At 40.2% G+C, this 21859-nt stretch overlaps 2 protein-coding genes across 3 annotated transcripts in view; one reads left to right on the forward strand and one right to left on the reverse strand.

Annotated features, from left to right (window-relative positions):
• WWTR1 (WW domain containing transcription regulator 1) overlaps window positions 1-13719 on the forward strand; it is a 43754-nt gene extending 30035 nt beyond the window's left edge. The window contains exons 3-6 of one of the 2 annotated variants that reach the window (XM_059855951.1): window positions 3504-3721; window positions 8325-8458; window positions 9008-9120; window positions 10174-13719. In XM_059855951.1, coding sequence (XP_059711934.1) covers window positions 3504-3721; window positions 8325-8458; window positions 9008-9120; window positions 10174-10358 — 650 coding nt within the window. In that variant the 3' untranslated portion in view covers window positions 10359-13719. The remainder of the gene's footprint in view (window positions 1-3503; window positions 3722-8324; window positions 8459-9007; window positions 9121-10173) is intronic. The other variant, XM_059855952.1, reaches the window with a different exon arrangement.
• A 1810-nt stretch (window positions 13720-15529) lies between these two features.
• On the reverse strand, window positions 15530-20458 carry TM4SF4 (transmembrane 4 L six family member 4). The gene is made up of 5 exons (XM_059855954.1): window positions 20152-20458; window positions 19811-19900; window positions 18758-18891; window positions 15981-16170; window positions 15530-15755 (listed from the first exon to the last, which is right to left on the reverse strand). Exons 1-5 carry the CDS (start codon window positions 20320-20322, stop codon window positions 15738-15740), a joined length of 603 nt encoding a protein of 200 aa, XP_059711937.1. The 5' UTR covers window positions 20323-20458; the 3' UTR covers window positions 15530-15737.
• Between the last annotated feature and the right edge of the window lie 1401 nt (window positions 20459-21859).

Raw genomic sequence — 21859 nt, forward strand, 5'->3', positions numbered from 1 at the left:
TTTTCTGCTAAATCATAGCTTTGATGTTGCACCTGCAGGTTGTTTGTATTGGTTTTTTAATCTTAAATCATTGAAGACAGGAAAGATTAGTTAAATGTGGATATCACAGGCCATAACAGTTGAAACTGTTGAGAAATTTTTATATAGCTATTTTCAGCTCAGAAGTCTGAATAAAGGAGTCTCTGTGCACTGGGATAGTGCAACTTTTTGCTTTAATACTTTACAGATTTTTGGAACAAAATGCACCAGAACTGAAAAGCAGCATTTTTTGCTGACCTTGTTAGAAGGCTAATGCTTCTTTCTGGGAAATAAATGAAACAAGCAGTTCTTTGTTGGCTGAAGTGGAGTGAGAAAAGGAGGGGAGCCCAGTCTTTTTTTCTTTACAGCATCATGACTAAGTCAGAACTGTAGTATGGCTGGTTTTTCAGTTTTTGGGGTTTTTTTAAACCTTTGTAGACATTTGTTTTTCATCAGACTGTGTTGCATGAGACCTGGCTTTGGCTAGTTCATCTGAATTCGGGTCTGGGCTGCCTCTAAACACAGCAGAAAGACCCACAGTTGCACTTCTGACACTTAAATAATAAAAGTAGGTGCAATCAGTTCAATGCATATGTCAAAAATGATTGACACTTGCATGTTTTGGCTTCTGCAACTTGCATGTCTCTTGTCCTCAAAATAATCCTTGCCTAGTAAATATCCAGCAAAGTCATCCACGGAAAGGTCTTCTACAATGTAAGAAAACCTAATTCACTAGGATATCATTATTCATTTAAAGGCAAACAAAAGCAATAAAAGAATTCTTTTATTTTTCTTCTAACTGGAAAAAGAAAACCACATAGGTCTAACTTGATGTAAACTAAATAATTGCAATTTCATGGGCTGCAATGGAACTGTGGTTGCATAGTTCAGGTTTGGAACTCAGCTCCATGTTTTTACTTGCTTTCATTTGGGCTGCATAATTGCATAATGGCTGTTTATTGAAATACTTACTTCATTTTGCAAAATAAATTAGGTTTTCCCCAAGAGAGCTGAATTTAAGGCCACCCTGAGTCTGCTGTAATGATGATACTTTACTCCTCTCATGTTAGACCCAGTCTCCTTTACCACAGAGTGGTAGATTTGAGCTTTTGGATATTTTTTTCTTTGCAGAACTTTAGAAATGTTACATTGGAGTTCCAGACCCTGCCTAGTGAGTTGAAGCTTACTGAAGACCAATTTTTTTTTTCCTTTAGTAACATTTTAATCTCTCAAAACCGTGGCAGTGGTCCAAAGGCTCTGCAGAGCTCTGGCTGGGAGGAGCTGTCAGGGGTCCCTGGTGTGTCTGATGGTGTCAGAGTGGGTCTGTGTGGGGCAGTCTGGCTGGAGTGTGAACTGCAGGCTTTTCTTTTTTAATCCAGACTTCATTATGATCCTCATACCATTCAAATACAAATTCAGAGCTGAAATATAAATCAAAGCAGGAATTACTAAAACCTCATAAACAGCACGAGAGATGTGCCATATGATTATATCACAAGGAGCAGAGATTTGTAGAATGTCATTGTTTGTTAAGCTGCTCACAGGGGCTGACACAAGACTTTCCTTCCACTGGGCTTGTTCAAGCCATTAGTGACAAGAAGTTACCAGCTGTACACCACCCCACTTTTACTGCCTGGGTTCAGTTCTGGTTCAGTTGAGCAGTCCCAGGAAAAGCACTTAGGTAAAATATTTTTCACAAACTAAGCTCAAGTACATACCACAAGGGTAATTTGTCCATGGTTGGGATTCTTTTTATTCTACCAGTGTATTTAAAGATGCACTATTAATTTGAAGTCTAGACAGTGTCAGACTTATCAAGCATGCTTAAAAGTGTTCCAGATACAATATTTTTCCATTTTCCCTATGCATGTCATTGTAACTCTACCATTAAGAAAAGCAACTTATTATTCAATTTTTTTTCTTGTTTGAAAAACTGAATGGTGAAAATTGGTAAAGCAGTAAAAAGTCTTAGTCCTGCAATAACTGTATCATCACACTTTGCCACACTTCTTTTGAAGAGGCTGGTGTTCTGCCTGGGTGCTGGGGCTTGCCCAAGTGGGTAGAGTTGCTGGACAAAATCTACCTGACATTACCGATAGTGTTGCATATTAAATTGCATTAAGATCTAGCCCAAATCTGATAGAATTGGAGTCAATGAATCGTTTGGGTTGGAAAAGCCCTCAGAAATAATTGAGCCTGAGCATTGACCCAGCACTACCAGGGCCACCACTGACCCAAGTACTCAAGTGCTACAACCACACAGCTTTTGAATTCCTCTAGGGATGGATCACTGTCCTGATCAGCCTGTGCCAGAGCTGGACAAACCTTTTGGCAAAGAAACTTTTCCTAATCTCCAGTCTAAACCTCCCATTTGATGGCACACTGGCATCAATCTGTGCAGTACTCTCCAGAACACCTGCTTCTGGAAGCAAGTTGCAAAGAGGGTTTGGATCTGCCTGCATGCTTTCCACAAGGTCCAGAAGGATTTATTAGTGTGGGCTTTGCACCACCTACAGGTAGTAAAGCTGCCCTTAGATCCAGACTGGTCCTGGAGATAGCCCAGGACTAATTCTCACCTGGTCCATGCAGCTAAGCCCGATCTGCGCCAGGAATAAATCTAACCTGGGTCCTGAACAAACCAGAGAGTTAAAATGTTGAAAATTCACTGTGTTTCACTCCTGACTTGTCTGGAGGATTTCAATGCTGGATGCTATTCTTAGCCCCCTAAACAGGAAGAAATTTATCTTGGTAAGTCAGGAGGGATACCTGCTGTCTGAGGTGACAGGGCATTCTCTTAGCTTTGTGACACGTTGGCACCAGAGTGAGACACAGAGAGCTGCACAGACTTACAGTTTCTTTCATAGTGGTTCTATGGATAAAAATGTCCATCTCACAGAGAATTCTGCTCTGATTTATAGTTTCTGAATTTGATCAGAAGAGATGATGCTGATTTAAGAATCATTAACAATCTAAGCAGTAATAACTTGCTCAGCAACAGCCCTCTGTCAGCAAGTGAAGGGGTTTCCCTGGGTATAATTCAGGTTTGGTTACTAAAGGTCCCGTTTCTAACCCTGCCATCCCCTGTCAACCTTGAGAATATCCGACCGAAGGTGGGGGGCCGATGGGTCATATCCTAACAGAAAAGGTTTCAATTGTTAATTGGAAATTACTTCCGGTAATAATTGATTTATATCTGTCAATAAAGAAAATGTTAAGTTGAAATATTTTACAAGGTTACTGCCTATTATTGGCACACGTTTTTAGGAATTTTCAATTTAAAAAAATGTTATTTACTAGTTCATTAGGTAAATATTTGAACGTACGAGGATAAATATTACTATATTGTAAGTATTCCTGTTTGACGCACTCAGAACATGCCAAATCCTTTATTAAGCCGTTGCCAGTGCAGATCCTGCCAGACGGAGCAGTTCTGTCGGTCATTTGAAGTGCAGCAGTTCTAACGGTGCGTTCCTGCCGGAGAGCAGCCTGCGTGCCGTGGCTGTGCGGGCTGCCCGGTGCCACGAGCTCTTGTCGTCCCGCAGTGCTGAGCGCCCCGCCGCAGAGCCGCCCCCCGCCGCCCCCCGCGCTGCTCGCCCTGCCCGGCGCGCTGGCCTCGCAGCAGCAGCAGCAGAAACTGCGGCTCCAGAGAATCCAGATGGAGAGGGAGCGAATTCGGATGCGTCAGGAGGAGTTACTGCGACAGGTAACGCCAGAGATGCTCTTAGTTTGTTCAAGAGCTTTCAGTTCAATGCATCGTTTTTAACAAGTACACTTAGTAGCTCTGTTACTTTATGTCAAGGCTAACGATGGTTTTACAGAAGGGTAACCAAAAAGCTAATATAAACAGATAATTTCATTTTTTTTCCTCAAAACTAGCGCTGAACAGAACACAGGACGGCCATCAGTCAGAAGTTACTGACCTGGCATCTTTCTTAACAGTCTTTCTTAATAGTCATGTAAGGGCCAAATTTTGTTCTGTGTCTGTCTGTAAGCAACTAGGGCAGCGCTGATTCGTGTGCAGTTTAACTTGGTTTGCATAGGAGACCGTGCTCAAACTCACTGAAGATAAAGGAGTTGTTCTTGACTCCAATCTGCACTCTCTTAATTTGCACCCTTTGCCTTTTAGTTAAAATAAAATTACATTCACATTCACATCTTACATGAATACCTCTGATCTAAAGACCTTTCAGAGTTGGTAATTGTGCATGTTTTGCTTATTGTTTGATTTCTTAAGTTTCAGCTCTATATAATGACTCATACTGTACAAAATAGATATGTAATTTCCTTTATACTGCCTTAAGAAAACAAAGTTTCAAGAATTGTGCTTCATCTGTTACAGACAAGTCCACTAGTGGTGTTGTGCTTGTATGGCATATTAATTGGATTCTTAGTGGAAAAAAAAAGATAATCTGCTTCTCTCAGAAACAGCATGAAAGAAGTACACTTTATCAAGAAATATTTCATTATTTGTGGCCTTGCAAATTCTGCAGTTACCAGTTCTAAGTACCTCTAAAAACAGCAACTTTCACAAGATGAAAGTGGCAATCTCTGACATGGGCAGTGGTTTCAAGTCTTTTGAGCAGCTTCTCCTTTCCCATGAAGAGCTCATGACAGAGATGGATGTGAGAAGAGAGTGAGGGTATTTGTTACAACCTTAGTCATGATTGTCATCATGCTAACAACATGTTTAGTTATTTTTACTCTCTTTGGCTCTGTTCTTTTTTCAAGGTGAGCAAATTAGGCTTCAGAACAGTTGTGCCAATAACACAAGGGAGGGTTTTGCCACTTTGCTGACTTTGACACCAATACATCCACAGCACTCTGCAGCTGTGCTATACTCAGCCAAGACTTCCACTTACTGTGCCCAGTGCCACCCTGCCCTTGCAGTGTTTGTTGAAGCTCCACATTGCATGAAGCAGGAGAGCGTCACTTTGCATTACTGAAGTTTTACAACTGGTGTAACTCTTAGGGAGGAAAGCAAGATGCAAAATCTCTTCTTCCTAACAGAGTGTTGTGAACTTCCTTCCAGTAACCTCAGAATCCTGAATCCTGGCAGCTGAGGGTGCAATTATCCTCTTGGGTCATCAGTGTCCAAGTACAGTTACTCTTGTCCTGACCCTCCCTTGCTGTTTTTGCTTTTCTAGTGTAACCTATCTGAGGGAAAAATGCTGAGTCAGAGTGTATGCTGCTGCTGGCAGCTGTGAGGAGGTGCAGAGCGTTTGAGTGAGAGGGAAAGGATTCTTTGGAGGGTCACAAACCTTTTGGCCCAGTAGCAGCTGCTAGCTCCCCGCAGCCATTCCTGGCAGCAGCTGCTGGGGTGGAGCAGCATGCCCAGCCGGGAAGAGGTCATAGCTCTGGCAGCTCTTGGCTCAGGGAATTTCTTTCCTTCTTTGTCCTCCTCTTCATGTAGTTGCTAAAACCCCAGAACTCTAGACTGAGTACATGCCAGAAGGGCAGGATTTCAGAAAACCAGTGTGATAGCATCTATTTAAAGGTTTCCTTACTCAGTTTTATCATTCTATAAGGAGTTAATGTTCTTTTATACTAATTTGGTTTTGCCAGCTTTCCAAAGGAAAAGAGAGAATCTGCTTACTGCTAAAGAGCTTCTGGAAATAGAAGTTGGTAGAGGTAATGTCAGTCAGAAATCTCTGGGAGGTCCTGCAGAGAAGGTGCCCCAGCACTCCTCTGTGTGCACCAGGGCTGTTATGCACTGTATTTGTGTATACATTTGAAGGGTACAAATAGTCCCCAAAAGGCTTCTCAGAGGCTTCTTTCTGGTCCAGGGCTCCTCTTGCAGAAATTGTCCACAGAAGTTACGGGGGCTTAGAAGAGGCTGAAGAAGCAGTGCAGGAGCATGCAGAGGAACATTTATCACTGTTTTGTCCTCGCAGAATAGACCTTTACTGGCCTGCTACAACCTGAAGAGAAAAATGCCCCTGTGCTCCTGTGCTGTGCTCCTTCCACTGCACAGACTGGCTGAGGGTGTGATTTACTGGTGGCACAGGCAATGTCTTAATCTCCTGCTTTCCACCCTAAGTATGAGGACTGGCAGAAGAGGAATTGCATCTACCAGCAGTGTAAACGCACTATAGAAATGCTCCCATTCATCTCCCCCAGCTGGAAATGAGGGTTTGGCAACTAAGGGTGGAACTCAGGTCAGTTCTGCCCAGAAGAGTTCCAGGAAATTTGACAGGAAATTTCTGTGCTTGTCTGGCATACAGCCAAAATAGGGTTTACATCAGAACTGTGTTCTGAGGCAGTGAATCATTCAATTCACTGTAATGCTGTGAAGCTTTAAAAGTGTTTTCAAGATAACCACTCATGAAGTTTTTGACATGACTTTTTGATATCAGAATGCTGTGGGGTATTTTAGTTTATTTTATTTTGTTACTTATTTTGAAAGTCTTCTTTGGGTTTATGTGCATCATAGTGCCAAGCAGATCACTAAAGGCACTTGGTCCTTCCTTAGCTGAATGCCAGAGATGGTCTTTGCTGGCCAAAGTGGAGCCACCCTCCTACACTCAAAGACTGGGAGCTCACTGGCGTGGCTGAGACTGATATTGCTGCTCACAGGGCTGTGGGACATCTCTGCCATTTTTTGCCAGACTTTCATCCTAGGGTAGGAGATTTACAAATACTCTTCTTAAAAACCTTGTAGTCATGCTTAGAATAGAGAACAGGACATAGTAGGGTATCATAAAGCTTTGGGTATTGTGTAGTTGATCCATTTCTCCATTACCATTGCTGTAATAATGTCAAAGGAGCAAAGGAATCTGACATCTGTAGCAGTAATAAAATTGCAATGTGACTTCTGGACAAGTGACCTACAGCAGAAGAACACATGTCATGTATGGTGGAGCCAGTACTCTGTCTGCAACCCCAGCCAAATCTGACTCCAGTGTACAAGAGTCTGTTGTTCCACATTTTAAAAGTACACGTGGAGTTAATATTACAAGCAACAGGCAATATGTTGAAATAAAGACATGGGAGGTGAGCCATTCCCCAAGGGAGAGTCAGTCAAGTAACTCTATAATAAATATGGTGTTTTTTGCAACAAAGAAGAGACAGGAAGTTAGATTATGTAACTGATAGTGGGAGTTTTTCTTTATGGTGCTGCAGACTTTTCAGCTTACAGATGTTTTGCTTTGGGAGACCTGTCTAAATCTCGTGTGGCTGTAGATGTCATTCTTATATTTTTTAAAAAGTACTGAAAATATCTGCGTGTAGATAGCTAAAAAAAACACCTTCCCCTTCTCAGCAGTTTGTACATTTTCACAGACTCCAGCTGATTAAATTCTAAGTAGAAATGTCACCATTAAAATTGTCACTTGACAAATTTAATTAAAAACCTATCATACATAAGCTATTAAGAATCTTAAGAATGTTTGTTCTTAACACTTGCTAAATATTGGCACCATCTAATATAAATTGTAATTTATCAATGAATATATTGATAATTTTGTTATAAGGGAAATGTTGCTTTTATGGGCACCAATATGTGCTACATTATTCACAAAGAGACCAGACCATTCCTCCTCAATGAAACAAATAATTGAAAACATAGCAAAACATCATATTCTAGCCTTGAAGACCTGTTAATCCTTTCTGTGCTGGAGAGACTGAATGGTTGAGTCAGAGGAGAGAAGTTTTCTACTAGGATTTAAATGAAATATTTACTTTGCTTGTTTCATTAAAAAAGTAAGTTGAGTTAATTATGGTAAAATTAGATACAGCTTTATTATTTTAAGGTCTTAGGATTTTTGTTTGGATCCAGTTGGAGTTAGACAACCTCTATATAGAACTCTGTACCACTAGATGTCATGTGTGTTTCACAGAGATAATGCTGGAAGAATTTATCTTTCAGGAAGGGTTGCAAAATAGGTTTCCTTTGGCTCTGGTTGCTTGTCATCCTGCAGATAGTAGACATGAGACAGGTCATTGTGCAAATGCTTATTATTAGGCAGAGTGTTCATTCTAAAGACTACTGAATCACAGTCTTGGTTCCAGTGGTTTTCTTGTAACATGTTAAGTACTTTGTGGTAGCTGAATTACAGGCCTGGCTCCCACACGTGGTGGAACTGACAGCTAAATTCTGTGGTGCTTTAGGCCAGCACAGGTGGACATGAATGACACCGTCTGTCTACATCATGGTTTTATTCATATCAGTGTGAACAAGCACTCATTAGTGACATCCCTCAGAGTTACTGTCCTTCGGTGTATGTGTCGTGTGTTGTATGCTGTTACAGGACTGCAGTATTCCTGAGCTGTCGGAATAACCTTTCCCTGGTATTTCTTTGTCTTTTCAGGAGGCTGCTCTTTGCAGACAACTTCCTATGGACCCAGAAAACATGGTCCCAGTTCAGACAGCTGTGAACACCCCTGCCATGACACAGGACATGAGGCCTATTGCAAACAATGGATCTGATCCTTTCTTGAACAGGCAAGTTCATTTTTCTTCATTAGGCAATTGCTTCTGTTGCCTTCTCTAGGCTGTTACAGGTGTCTCTCTAAATTAGTCCCTATGTCATTTCTTTTTTTACTTTCTGTAAACAGGCGGGCTGAGTGGCTGGCCTGAAATCTTTCAGTTATGCTTCAAGAAGGAATCTTTTAAAAAAAGCAATAAATTGTAACAGGTGGTTTTAATTCTATTGTTAGTGTGTGTAGAAGACTAGGTAGAATAGGTATGTTACCCAAGCATAAATACACCCAACTTTTTAGGCTGTCAGAACTGATTTCAGCTAGAGAGTTATATATGCATGTGTGTATTTCAAAATTTAAGTGTGACCTCGCTTAAATGACTTTGTTGTTTGGGCTGATGTGGCCCAGATATTATGTTGGCTGATCAGTGGCCAACAGTTACAGGATGAGGCTTAATGACTCAGTATTTATTTCTGATATGTAACCTCGTGTGTTCTCTTCTAACCCTGTGCTCAGGAACTGTGTCTATCAGAGCATCTTTACTGAGTGTTTTTCATGTTTCAATTTGTAGTGGGCCATACCACTCCAGGGAACAGAGTACAGACAGTGGCTTGGGATTAGGATGCTACAGTATACCAACAACACCTGAAGATTTCCTCAGCAACGTAGATGAGATGGATACAGGTAGAATACTCAGATTTAGCTTAAAGTATAATCCATGTATTATGGCCTGTAATGTTTTATAATTGCAAAACTGAACGATAATCTCCAGCTTTCCTAATCAAGAGAACAGACTGACATTGTGGGAGAAAGTTCCTAGAAGGTGCTTAGTGCCCAGAAGGTTCTCAGCTTTAACTTAGATCCAGATTCTGCCCTTTTACCTCAGACTGATATTAACCAGAATAAATAATACCTGGAAAATGCAAGCCTTTGTTTCTATTTTCGTATTATTGTCCATGGTAGGGGTACTAAAAAGCTTGATATGGGTTACATGTACACATCAATACATTTTCTAACTCTGGGAAATCAGTCTTGCTTGTAAGTCTCTTACGTTGGCAAAGTTGCATTTGCCTTCAAACAGAATATATTTAGCTAGCTTACATTTTGATACATATTTATTTTATGTTAGTGTCCTCATGGTGTTTAAAATACTGAAATAATTTCCTAGGAAATCAAGGGTTTTTTCAGGGAGTGAAATTCTCAGCACTTCCTCACCTAAACTTTCTATTGAAGTACTTAGAAATTCGGTATTATGCAGAGAATGAAAGATTTATCTATTAAAGGTTTTCATGCTTGTCCTTATTAATTTATGGGGGGGGGAAAGAGTAATATTACAGCTCTAAATTGCTGTAAAGCACTTTTTTCAGTTATTTCCTACAGGCAGCATTGCCCCTGGTGCAGGGATCAGGATGGAGGTGTACATGAGGGTCCTTTGCTGCTTCCCAGGCAGACCAGGAAACAAACTTGAAACTGTTATGCTTCCTGCGTGGCAGACCAGAGCTGGATGCTTTGAGCACTGCTGGAAAGGACCTTTTGTGCTTTTGAGATCAAAGCAAGGATGTGAAATGTATTCTTAGGAGGATATGTACTCTATACCTAAAGCAGTTTTGAGATAACATTTGTGTTGAGTAGGAGTGCTCATGGGAAAGGGGGAATGCATTTTTGTATAATTCTGTTGTTTTAAATCACCCACAATAAGACTTTGGTACTTCAAAAGTTCTTCTTTACGTTTCCTAGGAGAAGCTATGGCACAGACACCAATGAGCATAAACCCACAGCAAACACGTTTCCCCGATTTCCTCGACTGTCTCCCAGGGACGAACGTTGACCTTGGGACTCTGGAGTCAGAAGACTTGATCCCTATTCTCAACGACGTGGAGTCAGTGCTTAACAAAAACGAGCCCTTCCTCACCTGGCTGTAATCAAGCAATGCTTGCTGGGCCTGCAGTGCAGTTCAGATCTCTTTTTCCTCTTGGGGTAGGCATAGAATATCTGAATATCCCCAAGAGATACAACATACTGCCGTTTTGACTTTTGTTACATCATCTTGATGGTCAGTTTAATATCTGTCTGAATCTGAGTGATACTAATTTAAGTATGAAATACATTTATATATATATATATATATATAAAATACATACATGGATATATATTTCTTTAAAAAAACCCATACCACTTTACACATCTGTGAAGTTTTTTACCTTTTCAAACCAGGCAGAAACACTTCACTTTTAGGACAGAAAGTTGCTGATGTTTGTACATATCCCTGACTGATCTCCTGGGTACTGATTGACATTGCAGACCCTTCGTGGATCAGAAAAGGTAACTCCTAGGTCACTTGGTTCAAAAGAAGTGCAAAGCATCAGGGAATGAGAGCATTTTTATTATTATGTTTATGACAATACTATCAGAAGCTTTTTTAATATCAACTTACTTAAGCCTTAAAAAGCTTTTTTAGCTCTTAGTGACTAACTGTTCTATATAGAATACAGTTCAAATATGATCCATATCAAGCATAATAATTCCCATTATATATTTGTGAAGGCACAAACAATACTATAGCAGTTTCTTTTTTTCAGTAAATTACTGTATAGTTTTCAGAAAATAATTACTTCTAGTCTCAAAGTACCAGAATTGTTTAGCAACATTTTTACACTACAATATTGTTACAAAATAAACCAGGCTGGTACTGACTGTTGCTTTTTAAAAACAAAGAAATGTATTATAAACAAGCATTTTTAAAAAAATTCCTAGATTTTTTAGTTTATTATATTAAGCACTACAGTTTTGTAACTTAACACATGAACAAGCAAGTTTTTATATATATAAAATCTGTGGCAAGTATCTTAAGTGCAAAAATATTCTTTTAAAATCAGTTCTGGAAAATGTGGCACAACTTGTTAATGTCACACATAGAGGGAGAAAAACCTTCCTCATACTGTTCTCAGTGATGTCTTTAACTGACAGTGTAAAAATACATGTAGTTCTATACATGAAAAAGAACCAGGAACTTTATCAGGGCACTGCTAAAGCAGCATTGGGACTCACCTGGTAAAGCTGCTTGGTTTTTATGTCTTTCACTTACCATAACTGGTGCACGGGACACGAGGCATGTGCTGTGTGGTTGTGCCTGTTATATATCCTACAAAACTTCCTTGTCAGAGGTTTGGGACTGAGAAGACATCAAGAACATTAAGTCTGCAGTTCCCCTGAAATGCAAATGAAGTCCTGAATATTCTTAAATGTTTTAAAATTATCTTATTTATAATTAATGGATATAAGCATTTTGTATTGAAGAAGAGGTGATTTTATGAAAGGCATTATAACTTTTCTCTAAGCTTAATCCAGGCTATGTAAAGAGAAGAAGAGATGTAACACTAAGTGTAAATGTGTGTTTGCCAGGTCTGATAACACTTAGCAAGATCTTACTGATGCATCAGAATATTGACCCTTAAAGACCTTTTTCCATCTGGTTGGGTGAAGGTAGGTGAAAAGGTCAGCGAGGAAGTGGTGGGAATACAGAGTAGATTTGGAAGAAGAATGGTGAGGTAATAAGTGTAGATCCTTGCTGGGAAGGATGGCTGCAGACAGGGATGCATAGCAAATGAATCTCTGCTGTTCAGTGAAAAACGTAAGAGAAGCACTCAGTAAAGTAAATGGCCGTGTCTGTGATGAACTTCTAAGTGTACATGGTGTCACAGGATGGAAAATAAAAAGCACACATCTGAAATATTGAAAAAAGAGATATTAGGCAAAGACCTACAGCTGTGAGGTTTTACGACATAGTAAAAAGTAGCTTTTAAAAAATGTTCTCGTTTTGTTTTTTTTTTTTTTTTAATAGAAAAAGAGATGCAACAGCAGAGTTGTGTCTGCACAGAATTTAATTGCTGAATGGGCATTGTGTTTCTTTTATTCTTTTGGGGGTTATTAGTTGTTTTTTTTTATTCTTGCTTTTTTGTATGCTAGTTTTGCTAACTGTTGAGATAGCATAAACTTCTTTTCAATAAACAGGGGACCGGGCAGGGCTGACCAATATTACTGTAATTAGTTTTAATCTCCCTCTTTTAAGGATTTCTTCAGGTTGTCAGCCTAAATGAAAAACAGATGGTCCTAAGGCTTTGTTGTTTAGTACCATGACTGATGTTGGTAAAGAATTGGAGATTCTCTGGCCAGCTCTCGAGGCCGTGTCACCAGCACTGCTCCTGTGGCAAAAGGAGCACCAGCCACTGGTGCTGGAAGGAGCCCCAGCAGCTGCGGGCCTGCGTGCTGGTGTGACAGGCTGGTAGTGCCTTTCAGCAGGTTACCTTTGGAGAGTGCAGTTTGTTCATTTGCTGGCAGCTCTGCACCACTGGATGTGTCAGTTTGCCATAACAGGAGACGTTCTGAGCAGGTTGGCTAGCAGCTCTGTGAGGTAGCTGGTGCTGATTCCTGCCCAGCCACGTGCATTGTTGTCAGCCAAAGGCTGTTCTGTGCATGGGGAAAACTAATGCAACCTTCTAGTGAAATCACATCAGGTATTTATCAGAATTGTGAAGCTGCAAGCTTGATTCCTTTTTTATTTGTATTTCTGGTGGTTGAGTGCCTTGGTGCAAAGACCTTAAAAGGATGAAGCAATCATAAACTGTGTTTGTTACTTCCATAGTAAACCAGCAGCAGATCTTAAACAGGAAGGTACTGTGTGGAGCAGTGCTTCAGGCTGAAACAGCTGCCAGAATCTTAGGTTAGATCTTTACTCAGTCATGAAACAAATCTTGGTTAAATTAAAAGTGATCCTTCACACTCAGCTTTTAATTTTTGTTACGGAGATAATGTATCCGATGAAGTGCAATGACAATAAAATCTATTTTTCAAAGTTATCTTTAAAAAAAGTGTCTGGCTTTAAACAGGCTTATGGCAGAATTTTTCAGTATTCAAAGCATATGTAATATGAAAGTAAATTTATTGTTGACAATCTTTCACTGTACTATTTCAGGTTTTGAGCATTTACTGTACTAAATTGTACACTGTCTATTGTAGTATAAACACAACCAATGTGCCAGCTGGACAATTTTGCTGTGACCATCCCTGAGGGGGCATATGTAAGTCTTGGTGATACAGAAGTAATGGGCCGTGGTTAATTACAGTTTGTATTCTGGTAATACTGTTAGAATGTAACTTGGGGAGGGATTGGGTTTGACTTTTTGTCAACAAGTGCTGTCTGGGGGAAGGGAAGGATTTAAATCTCAATTTTAATTACAGAAAAATGTGGGTGGTTGTCCAAATAAACTTGTTTCCTAATACATACATCCATGTACATGCTACTTCTTTACCTATTTTATTTACTTTTTTCATTTTTTATAGGACTTGTGTGAGCATTTCTTTTTAATTTTTAGAACCTTGCAATAGATTGTACTAGAGGCAATGAGATCAAACTGTTGTATCCTGGGTTTGATTCTGTTTTGGGTTTTTTTTAATTATTCCTTTGATATTTTACATAAAAAAATACAAATTAACTTAAAAGATTTTGAATGCATATTGGTTTTTTAAAATAATTTCTTTAGGGGAGGGGGTGGATTTGAAGGTTTTAGTATGGGCTTCCCAGGGAACTGTAAAACACTGCTTAGAATAACGGTGTGGACAAACTATTCTGTGAAAAAGGCATGCATTTTGAATTAAAATATTCAATTTTATACTGTATAGTCAATTATTCATATATGTATATACCTATTCAGTATATTTCAATTCAATATACTTTTGAATTAAAATATGGGGGCAAAGACCCTGCCCATGTCAGGGTAAGGGAAGAAGCCAACCTTCCCACCCTCTGACAGCTGGAATGGCTCCAGGGTTTGACATTGTTTGCCTTGCTCCTGGTTATTCCATGAGTGATGTACAACCCATGCAGAGGGAGCTAAAGCCAAACTGGAGGCAGGTGACGAACATTCAAGACTGGAATGCTGGTTCTGGCTCATTTACCCTTTTTCAGCACACCTGGAGGCCAAGGTGTGAATGCGGTCTGGGTCACAAGATGAAACGTGTGCGCCTTGTGTCAGCATCACTTATGTACTGGCTCCTGTTAGAAAGCCATCGTGTAGCTGGGTGTCTCTTAGAAACACCAGCTCATTGATTATGGTTTTAGGTGTCATAGCTTGCTGCCTGTTATTTCTTATACCATCTCCCACAAAGATTTGTGTTCTCTGCTTATTGGTATATCAAAGCTGTGCGCTGTGCAGCTACCCATCCCCTTGTTGAACGCTGATGAGAAACATTCCTTGTTCCCAAAGGCTTCATAAAAATCAAACAGGACAAATGTGAGATGAGGTGTAGGACAGCTGCTCTCCACAGATGAAAGAACAGATATGAGGTGGTTGCACAGTGTGTGTTGAAATAAAGGGTGCTCTCAAGTTCCTGGGCAATGCAGTAGAACGGGTGGGACAGGCAGCTGTTTCTGAAGTTTTTTTTTCTAATTTATCATCTTGTACAACATAATTCTCAGTACCTATATCAAACTGTTTAACATTTCTGCACATTGCTTAAGAGCTTCCAGTGCTTTCAAGTACTTCTAGATTCTTCGGATATCTCCTAGTGTAAATACACAGCACATGGACATGCATTTTCTGAAAGCGCAGACCACAGAATCATGATTTCAGGAGGAAAATTTTCAGAACGGATATGGCCAATATTGAGAAGCATTGAGACATCCAGCCTGGCAAGCTGGTATGTGAAAATTTGTTTCAGAATTTTTTAAAAGAAGCATATTAGTTTACTTGAATCCCTCAAATGTCTCCAATCCCTCCTATTTTCTCCTTGATTCCTTCGGGAAGTAGCTTTTTCTCTTAAAGTTTTAAAAGTTCTTTCTACAAGGTATTTTTGCCTTTGAGCTAGTTCTCTATTGTCTTTCCTCTCTCTTTCACAGTACTGTGCCAAATACAGCTAAATTGAACTTCTACAAAAAGATTAATAAACAGCATTTGTGCTTATATGTAGATTGGAAGCTTTGAGGATTTACAAGGTACTTAACTGACCTGAATAGAAATTGTAAACCAAATTTGCATTTTGCCTGAGAATATCCTCTTTTTAAATAGAAACTGTTTTACAAAAATAATTATGAATGTGAGAGTTGTATTTCACTTATTTTATTCCATGATGGGGATTTCAGGAAGGCTGGAAAGGGAGTCAGGGCTTCATAACATTGGTGCGAGGAGGAGCCCTTCATTCTCATCTTCTTAGCCAGAGCCAGTGCGCCTGATGGCTGCTTTGTGGAGCAGCTGCAGAAGGGATTCTCCCAGGATGAGGAGAGTTGTCTGAAATATTCCTATTTGTTAGACAGTTCCTTCTCCCTGGAAGAATAAAAACATGGAGGTAATTTCCTGGCTGCTGTTGCTGTGACTTTCAAAGGCTTGTATTATTTCCTAATGACAACAATGTATGGTTTTGGCAGCACGTTAGAAAACGTGATGGTGGAGCTGGAGGAAGGGCAGTTTCGTTTTTCTGACTGCCATCTAGAGGTGTGTGTGTAACTCATCAGTACACAGAACAGCAAAGGAGAGCCCTCAGTTGCTCACCCCACAGCATCCGCAGCATTTGCAGTCCCCGCAGATGGTTCCAAAGAGGCCGTTCACCACCTGGATGCCACAGAGCACTGCCTGGATCCCACTCATCACCAGCAGCAAGGAGAAGAGGGTCAGGTGCCATGGGACGATATTATCCGGTGATGTACACTTTTCCCACAACGTGTGGTCACCAAGGTAGTCCCTACATGAGAACAAAGCAGTTAGGAAGAAGACTGTGTTAGCTGACAGAGGAGTCTCTCACCACGGAGAGGTTGTCACTGCTGCCTCGTGGCCGAGCCTCTGCTCACTTCGGGGAATTTCCATTGTCACACTGCTGCTACTTGTCTAGAAATTGACTTCAGTTTAGCTTCTAGATAAGTTGAAGCAAGTGATTTGGAAAAAACAAGACATCAGAAAGGAGCAATTGGCGACAAGTGTGTGTTTGATACAATTGAACCATTTTTAGTGTTTTGGGAAGAAAATATCTTAGCCAAGCATGTGCCAAATGGGTTTTATCTGTTCAGGGTTTTGTCAGGGGCATTTTTGCTTCTTTTACTTGATTACAGCATTTTTTGTGTATGGGGGTGGGTGGGGGACTGTGATCAGGTCACGTAATCCAGTATCTCAAAATAGAGTTGAGAACAAGGGAGTACATTGTAGTCAAAACAACTGAATTATCAAAACAAATAATGAAATGATGCATGTCACCTATTGCCCACTGAGCTGAAAATAACAGCGCTTGCTGTTCTAGATGCCTCATCTAAAGTAAAGGTAATAACTTCCATAATTTTTACCTTCACATTTTGATTTAATTGTAAACTCCTTAACCGCTGTCTATATTTCATCTGCATATTCTTAGTGCTGACTTGTTTGTGTTCTTGTCAAGTGACTTCTGGGCTGCAATCAAAACTGTGTTTGAAACAGAGCATATTTCCAAAGACTCAGAATGACACCAAGGGAGTTGGTTTCTTGCCCTCACTGGCCCATGAAAAAATAATCCTCTACCTGTACTCTTCTTGTTTTCTTTCTTTTTTTTTTTTTTTCTCTTGTCTTTTTTCTTTTTTTTTTCAAGTAATTTTTTTTTTTTTTTTTATATTATGTAAGAAATGCCGCCAGGTCACTTTGACTGAGGCAGACTGCATTAAAGGTTCTGAGGTAATGAAGAGTTTATTGCAGCCCTTGCCATTCTGTTCTGATCACACCTGCTCTCTCAGTAGCACGTTGAGCCGTGTTTGTTGAACTTGTCTTGACTTCAGTCTGAGCAGTGGGATAGCTGGGGTTAAATGATAAATATACATGACAGTGAACATGTTTGAGTTGCAGAGCATGAGGAGCAAACAGCTTCCAAATGCCATAGTCAAAATGAAATTATATATAGATTATATTTATTAATATTATATATATTATTAGTAGTAATTATTTGAATACCATTAAATTTCAGTATAATCATAGAATCACAGAATGGTTTGGGTTGGAAGGGCCTGAAAGATCATCTCATTCCAATCCCCCTGCCAAGGTCCAGGACCCCTTCCACCGTCCTAGGCTGTTCCACACCCTGTCCAGCCTGGCCTCGAACCCTTCCAGGGATGGCCATCCACAACTTCTCTGGGCAGCTCGTGCCACTGCTTCACCACCCTCACAGGGAAGAATTTTTTTCCTAATAATTGATCTAAACCTATTCTTAGTTTAAAGCCATTATCTTGTCCTGTCATTACATGCTCTTATAAAAAGTCCCTCTCATCTTTCTTGTGGGCTCCCATCAGGTACTGGAAAGCCACAATCAGGTCACCCTGAAGCTTCTCCTCTCAAGGCTGAAGAATCCCAATTCTCACAGCCTTTCTTCAGAGAAAAGGTGTTCCATCCCTCTGATCATCTTGGTAGCCTCCTCCATCTGTGTCATTAATGAAAATATGAAATAACACCAGTCCCAGTGGGGATCCCTTAAGGACACCTCTTGTCACTGATGTCCAAGGATCCTGAGCCACTGACCACCACCCTCTGGATGTGACCATCCAAACACTTTCTTCTCCATCTGACAGTTCACCCATCAAATCCATCTCTCTCCAATTTAGAGAGCAGGATATTGTGGGGGACTGTGTCCAGATAAATGACTTCTGTAGTCCTTCCATTATCCACTGATGGAGTCACCCCATCATAGAAGGCCCCTGGGTTGGTCAGGCAGGGCTTGCCCTTGGCAAAGACATTCTGCTGGACCCAAATCACTTCCCTGTCCTCCATGTGCATCATCAGACCTTCTAGGAGGAGCTGCTCCATGATCTCCCCAGTCACAGAGGTGAGACTGACAGGTCGATGGCTCCCAGGGTCCACCTTTCTGCCCTTTTTAAAGAATGGGTGTATTGTTTCCTCTTTTCCAGACACCTGGGGCTCCACCTGACTGCCAGGACTTTTCAAATATGGAGAGTGGCTTAGCAATCACATCAGCCAATTCCTTCAGGACTCTGAGAGGTGTCTCAAGGTGTCATTGCTATTCATCAAAGTGGAATTTATCCCCATATGTTGCTTATCATCCCAAGAATAACCTAGGGAGAGGCTGTGCATTTCTCTTTATTGGCCCCCTTGAAACTCAGCAGTTTTTATTGTACTTGCTATTCTTTACATCCATGCTCTTGAACCTTCTGAAGTTTTGCTGTGTGCTGCAAGCACTTGTAAGAGCTTGTATAATTTAGACAAGCGATAGCATTCCCATTTTTATACAATGGATTTGGAATTTGAATCATCTAACAAACTTAAAACACATATATCTTTTTTTTCTGATTGTCTTGTCTTACCCAGCCTGGAAAGGGTAGATCCAATTTCCTTGACTTTGACATTTAGGGCCTTTGTTTAGGGCTACTGCTGACAAAATAAAGCAGTAGCCAGCTCCCAGAACTCCAACAGCAGCAAATATTATAGAAGAAAACATCTGATATAGAAGAGAAAAAGAAAATTATTTTGGTTCCCTAAGATCAGCTGTTCCCTGAAATGTTCTCTAAATTCAGCTGTTAATAGTCAAAATAGTCAACACCTGAACAGCTGAAGTCTATTAGTTTTCATTGCATAGTAAACGTGTAATGCATACTTGTATTGGTATTTTTAAGCTTTAGCAGCATTGGCCCTGTGTGTCTGAGGAGGAGGAGGAGGTAGGGGCTGGCAGCAGATGGCACTGCTCCCCTCTGGGGCCTCCTGCTCCCCCGTGGCCAGACCTTCTTCTCAGGACACTGCAAGCAAGACTAAAGGACCACTCAAGGCATTAAAAAAATCTACAGTATCCTTTACAGGTTAGCTTTGGCATCTTGGTTATATTTGGACCAAATAATTACAGTTTTCCTTCCCAAGTCTCCCTTTGGGTTTCATATTAGTATACTTTATTTCCTCACAGGTAGTTATCAGTGTAAGCTTTAGCAGTCCAATTGGAATGGATGAGAAATTATGTCTTTATTTTTCTGGTTTTCTATTACAGAATTTTCCATATATACTAATATATAAGCAAATCATGCAAGAACTAATAAATTCGCACAGAGAACTAAATTTTAATTGTGATAGTTACTAGAAGTATCTTGATATCCTTTTGCCATCCTGATAACAAAAACCAATGAGGCCATACTGCTGTGGTGCCTGTGGTAAAACATCTTACCACAGGCACCATACATAATACATAATACAGGCATAATACAATTTTTACAGCCTGCTATTTCTACTTCCTGGCACTCAAAAAACGGCAGGGCTGTTTGTCCCACACTCAAGACAGCCTCTGTCTAGACTCACAGTAACTGTGAGAGGAAAATACATATATCAGTAACAATTTAGCTTTTACTTTTTTTGCCATGTTTCCTTTCGCTTACCGCAAACCTCTTTCCACAGCTCCGATTACCACAGCATCCACAGCAATCATTATTCTGAAGGCCCAGAAATACCAAGGCAGGGAAGATCATCTGTGAGTGATAGAAATATAGTTTGAATTAGGATGAATTCAAATTGCATCTTCTTTTAAATATAGTAATTCTATGGTTTTTTGGTTTTTTTTATTTCTTATCATTAGGTTAAGTTACTTATTGCCAAACCTTTGGATGGCTTATAACTTATTTGTTTATCAAAGAGGAATTTGCAGTCCTGAGGAAATTCAGCAATGCAAGTCATGGCTGCAGGTGGGGGAAGGTAGAAATGTCTGAATTTAGACACTTACCAATATACCCGATCCCACGATCCCTCCAAAGTACCAAACTTCATCTGTAATGTGTGCACTCTCTTCGACTTTTCCTCCAGGGAAAAACAACAAAATGTTAGCAAGGGTGCAGAGCACGGCCAGGGGGATGAGAGTACCTCCCAGGCACTTGGCACAGCCACCAGTGCACATGCTTCTTTATAGGAATTGTAAGCACAATTGAAGATAAAATAAAATCTCTCAGATGTTCTCAGAAGTGATTTATAAAAAGAAGTTTCTCGTTGTTCTTTGCAAAATCCAGTTTCTGTGATGGTGTTAGAGAAGTTGAGCTTGTAGAATGTTCCTGCAGTCAGTCGAAAATGCACAGTGCTGGTTTCTTATATGTCCTTGCAGCTGTGATGTCAATTTTCTGAACGTCCGTAAACGAAATTATGTTCAGGGCAGCCTCTCATTTTACTATGACAACCCACAAAATCTGTTAATATTTTACTAAGGTGGCTGACACATTTCATAATCTGGGCTCAGGTCATGGGTTGATACCCATCTTACTTCTGGATCATCGTTTTTACAACACATGGTCTTTCTTCATACTAGAAAACACTTATTTTGCAAGGACTGACAAAAAAATGCATAATGAATCAGCTGATATGAATAACATATTCATAGTCCAAGTTTTTACATGACGTGAGACACTTCTGTAATTGGAACAGTAGAGAAACTGGCTAATACAAAGATGAGCCATTTTAGACCAATAAAGATAGACATCCACAAACCCAAGAAAGTTCTTGGTTTGCATCAAGATGAGAAGCACTTATTTATTGAAGTTAGATAGTTGGACTGTGCCTCAGGGCATGCGTTTCTTCTCTGTTTTTGGAATTAAAAGATTGATTTTGTATTTATTTTGTAGTTTCATTCTCTACATGATGGAAGACTGCAGGAAAGAATGAATTAGAAATGCTCTAATATTTAATAGCTGTCTTCACCAAATACTAAGTTATATGATGAAGATGAACAGAACCCTGACAGTATTTTCCATAGACTGTGTTTTGAAATTATGGCATATGCCATGTTTTATGATAACTCACACATTTTTTTACTTTCATATGAGAATACTTAATATCACAAAAACTTAAGCTTATTCAATAAAGTATGGCAAGAAATGATTGTCACTACTGCCAATCATATGCATTTGTTATTATATTAGGAAGACCAGAGGATGATTTTTTTGTGAGGACCAGTCCTAGGAATTGCAGGGTCTGTAGTGCTGAGCAGACTCATGATTTCTGAGGAAATGACACTAGTTTACTTTATAAAAGGTTTTATTCATTAAGAAAATTTTTTGAGGGGCTTCTGAAGTTGGCACATAATGCAACAGGAATTAAGTGAACAGGTTCTGGTATGAAGCGCAGATCTAGCAGAACAGCCTGGACAGTGACAGTGGTTGTTCTGGTGGACTGGAAGATCCCCATGAATCTCAGTGCATTCCATGCTGTTGGCACAGGAGCCTGCAGCTGATGATTTACCAAACAGTTTCTGGAGGTTGTACTGGTTTTGTTTTTCTTGGGTCATCATGGTTCCCCGTAGTGCTTTTGCTAGAGCAGCAGGTGCTGTTGGTGCAGTTTGAAAGCATGGCCCTTTGCAGCCCACACTGCTCAGCCAGAGCAGCTGTCTCTGCCAGGCACTGGGAGCTGCCAGTGTGTTGCCAGCCGTGTCTGGGTGTGGTGTGCCT

Source organism: Haemorhous mexicanus, chromosome 10, assembly GCF_027477595.1.
Source record: "Haemorhous mexicanus isolate bHaeMex1 chromosome 10, bHaeMex1.pri, whole genome shotgun sequence".
Classification (NCBI taxonomy): Eukaryota; Metazoa; Chordata; class Aves; order Passeriformes; family Fringillidae; genus Haemorhous; species Haemorhous mexicanus.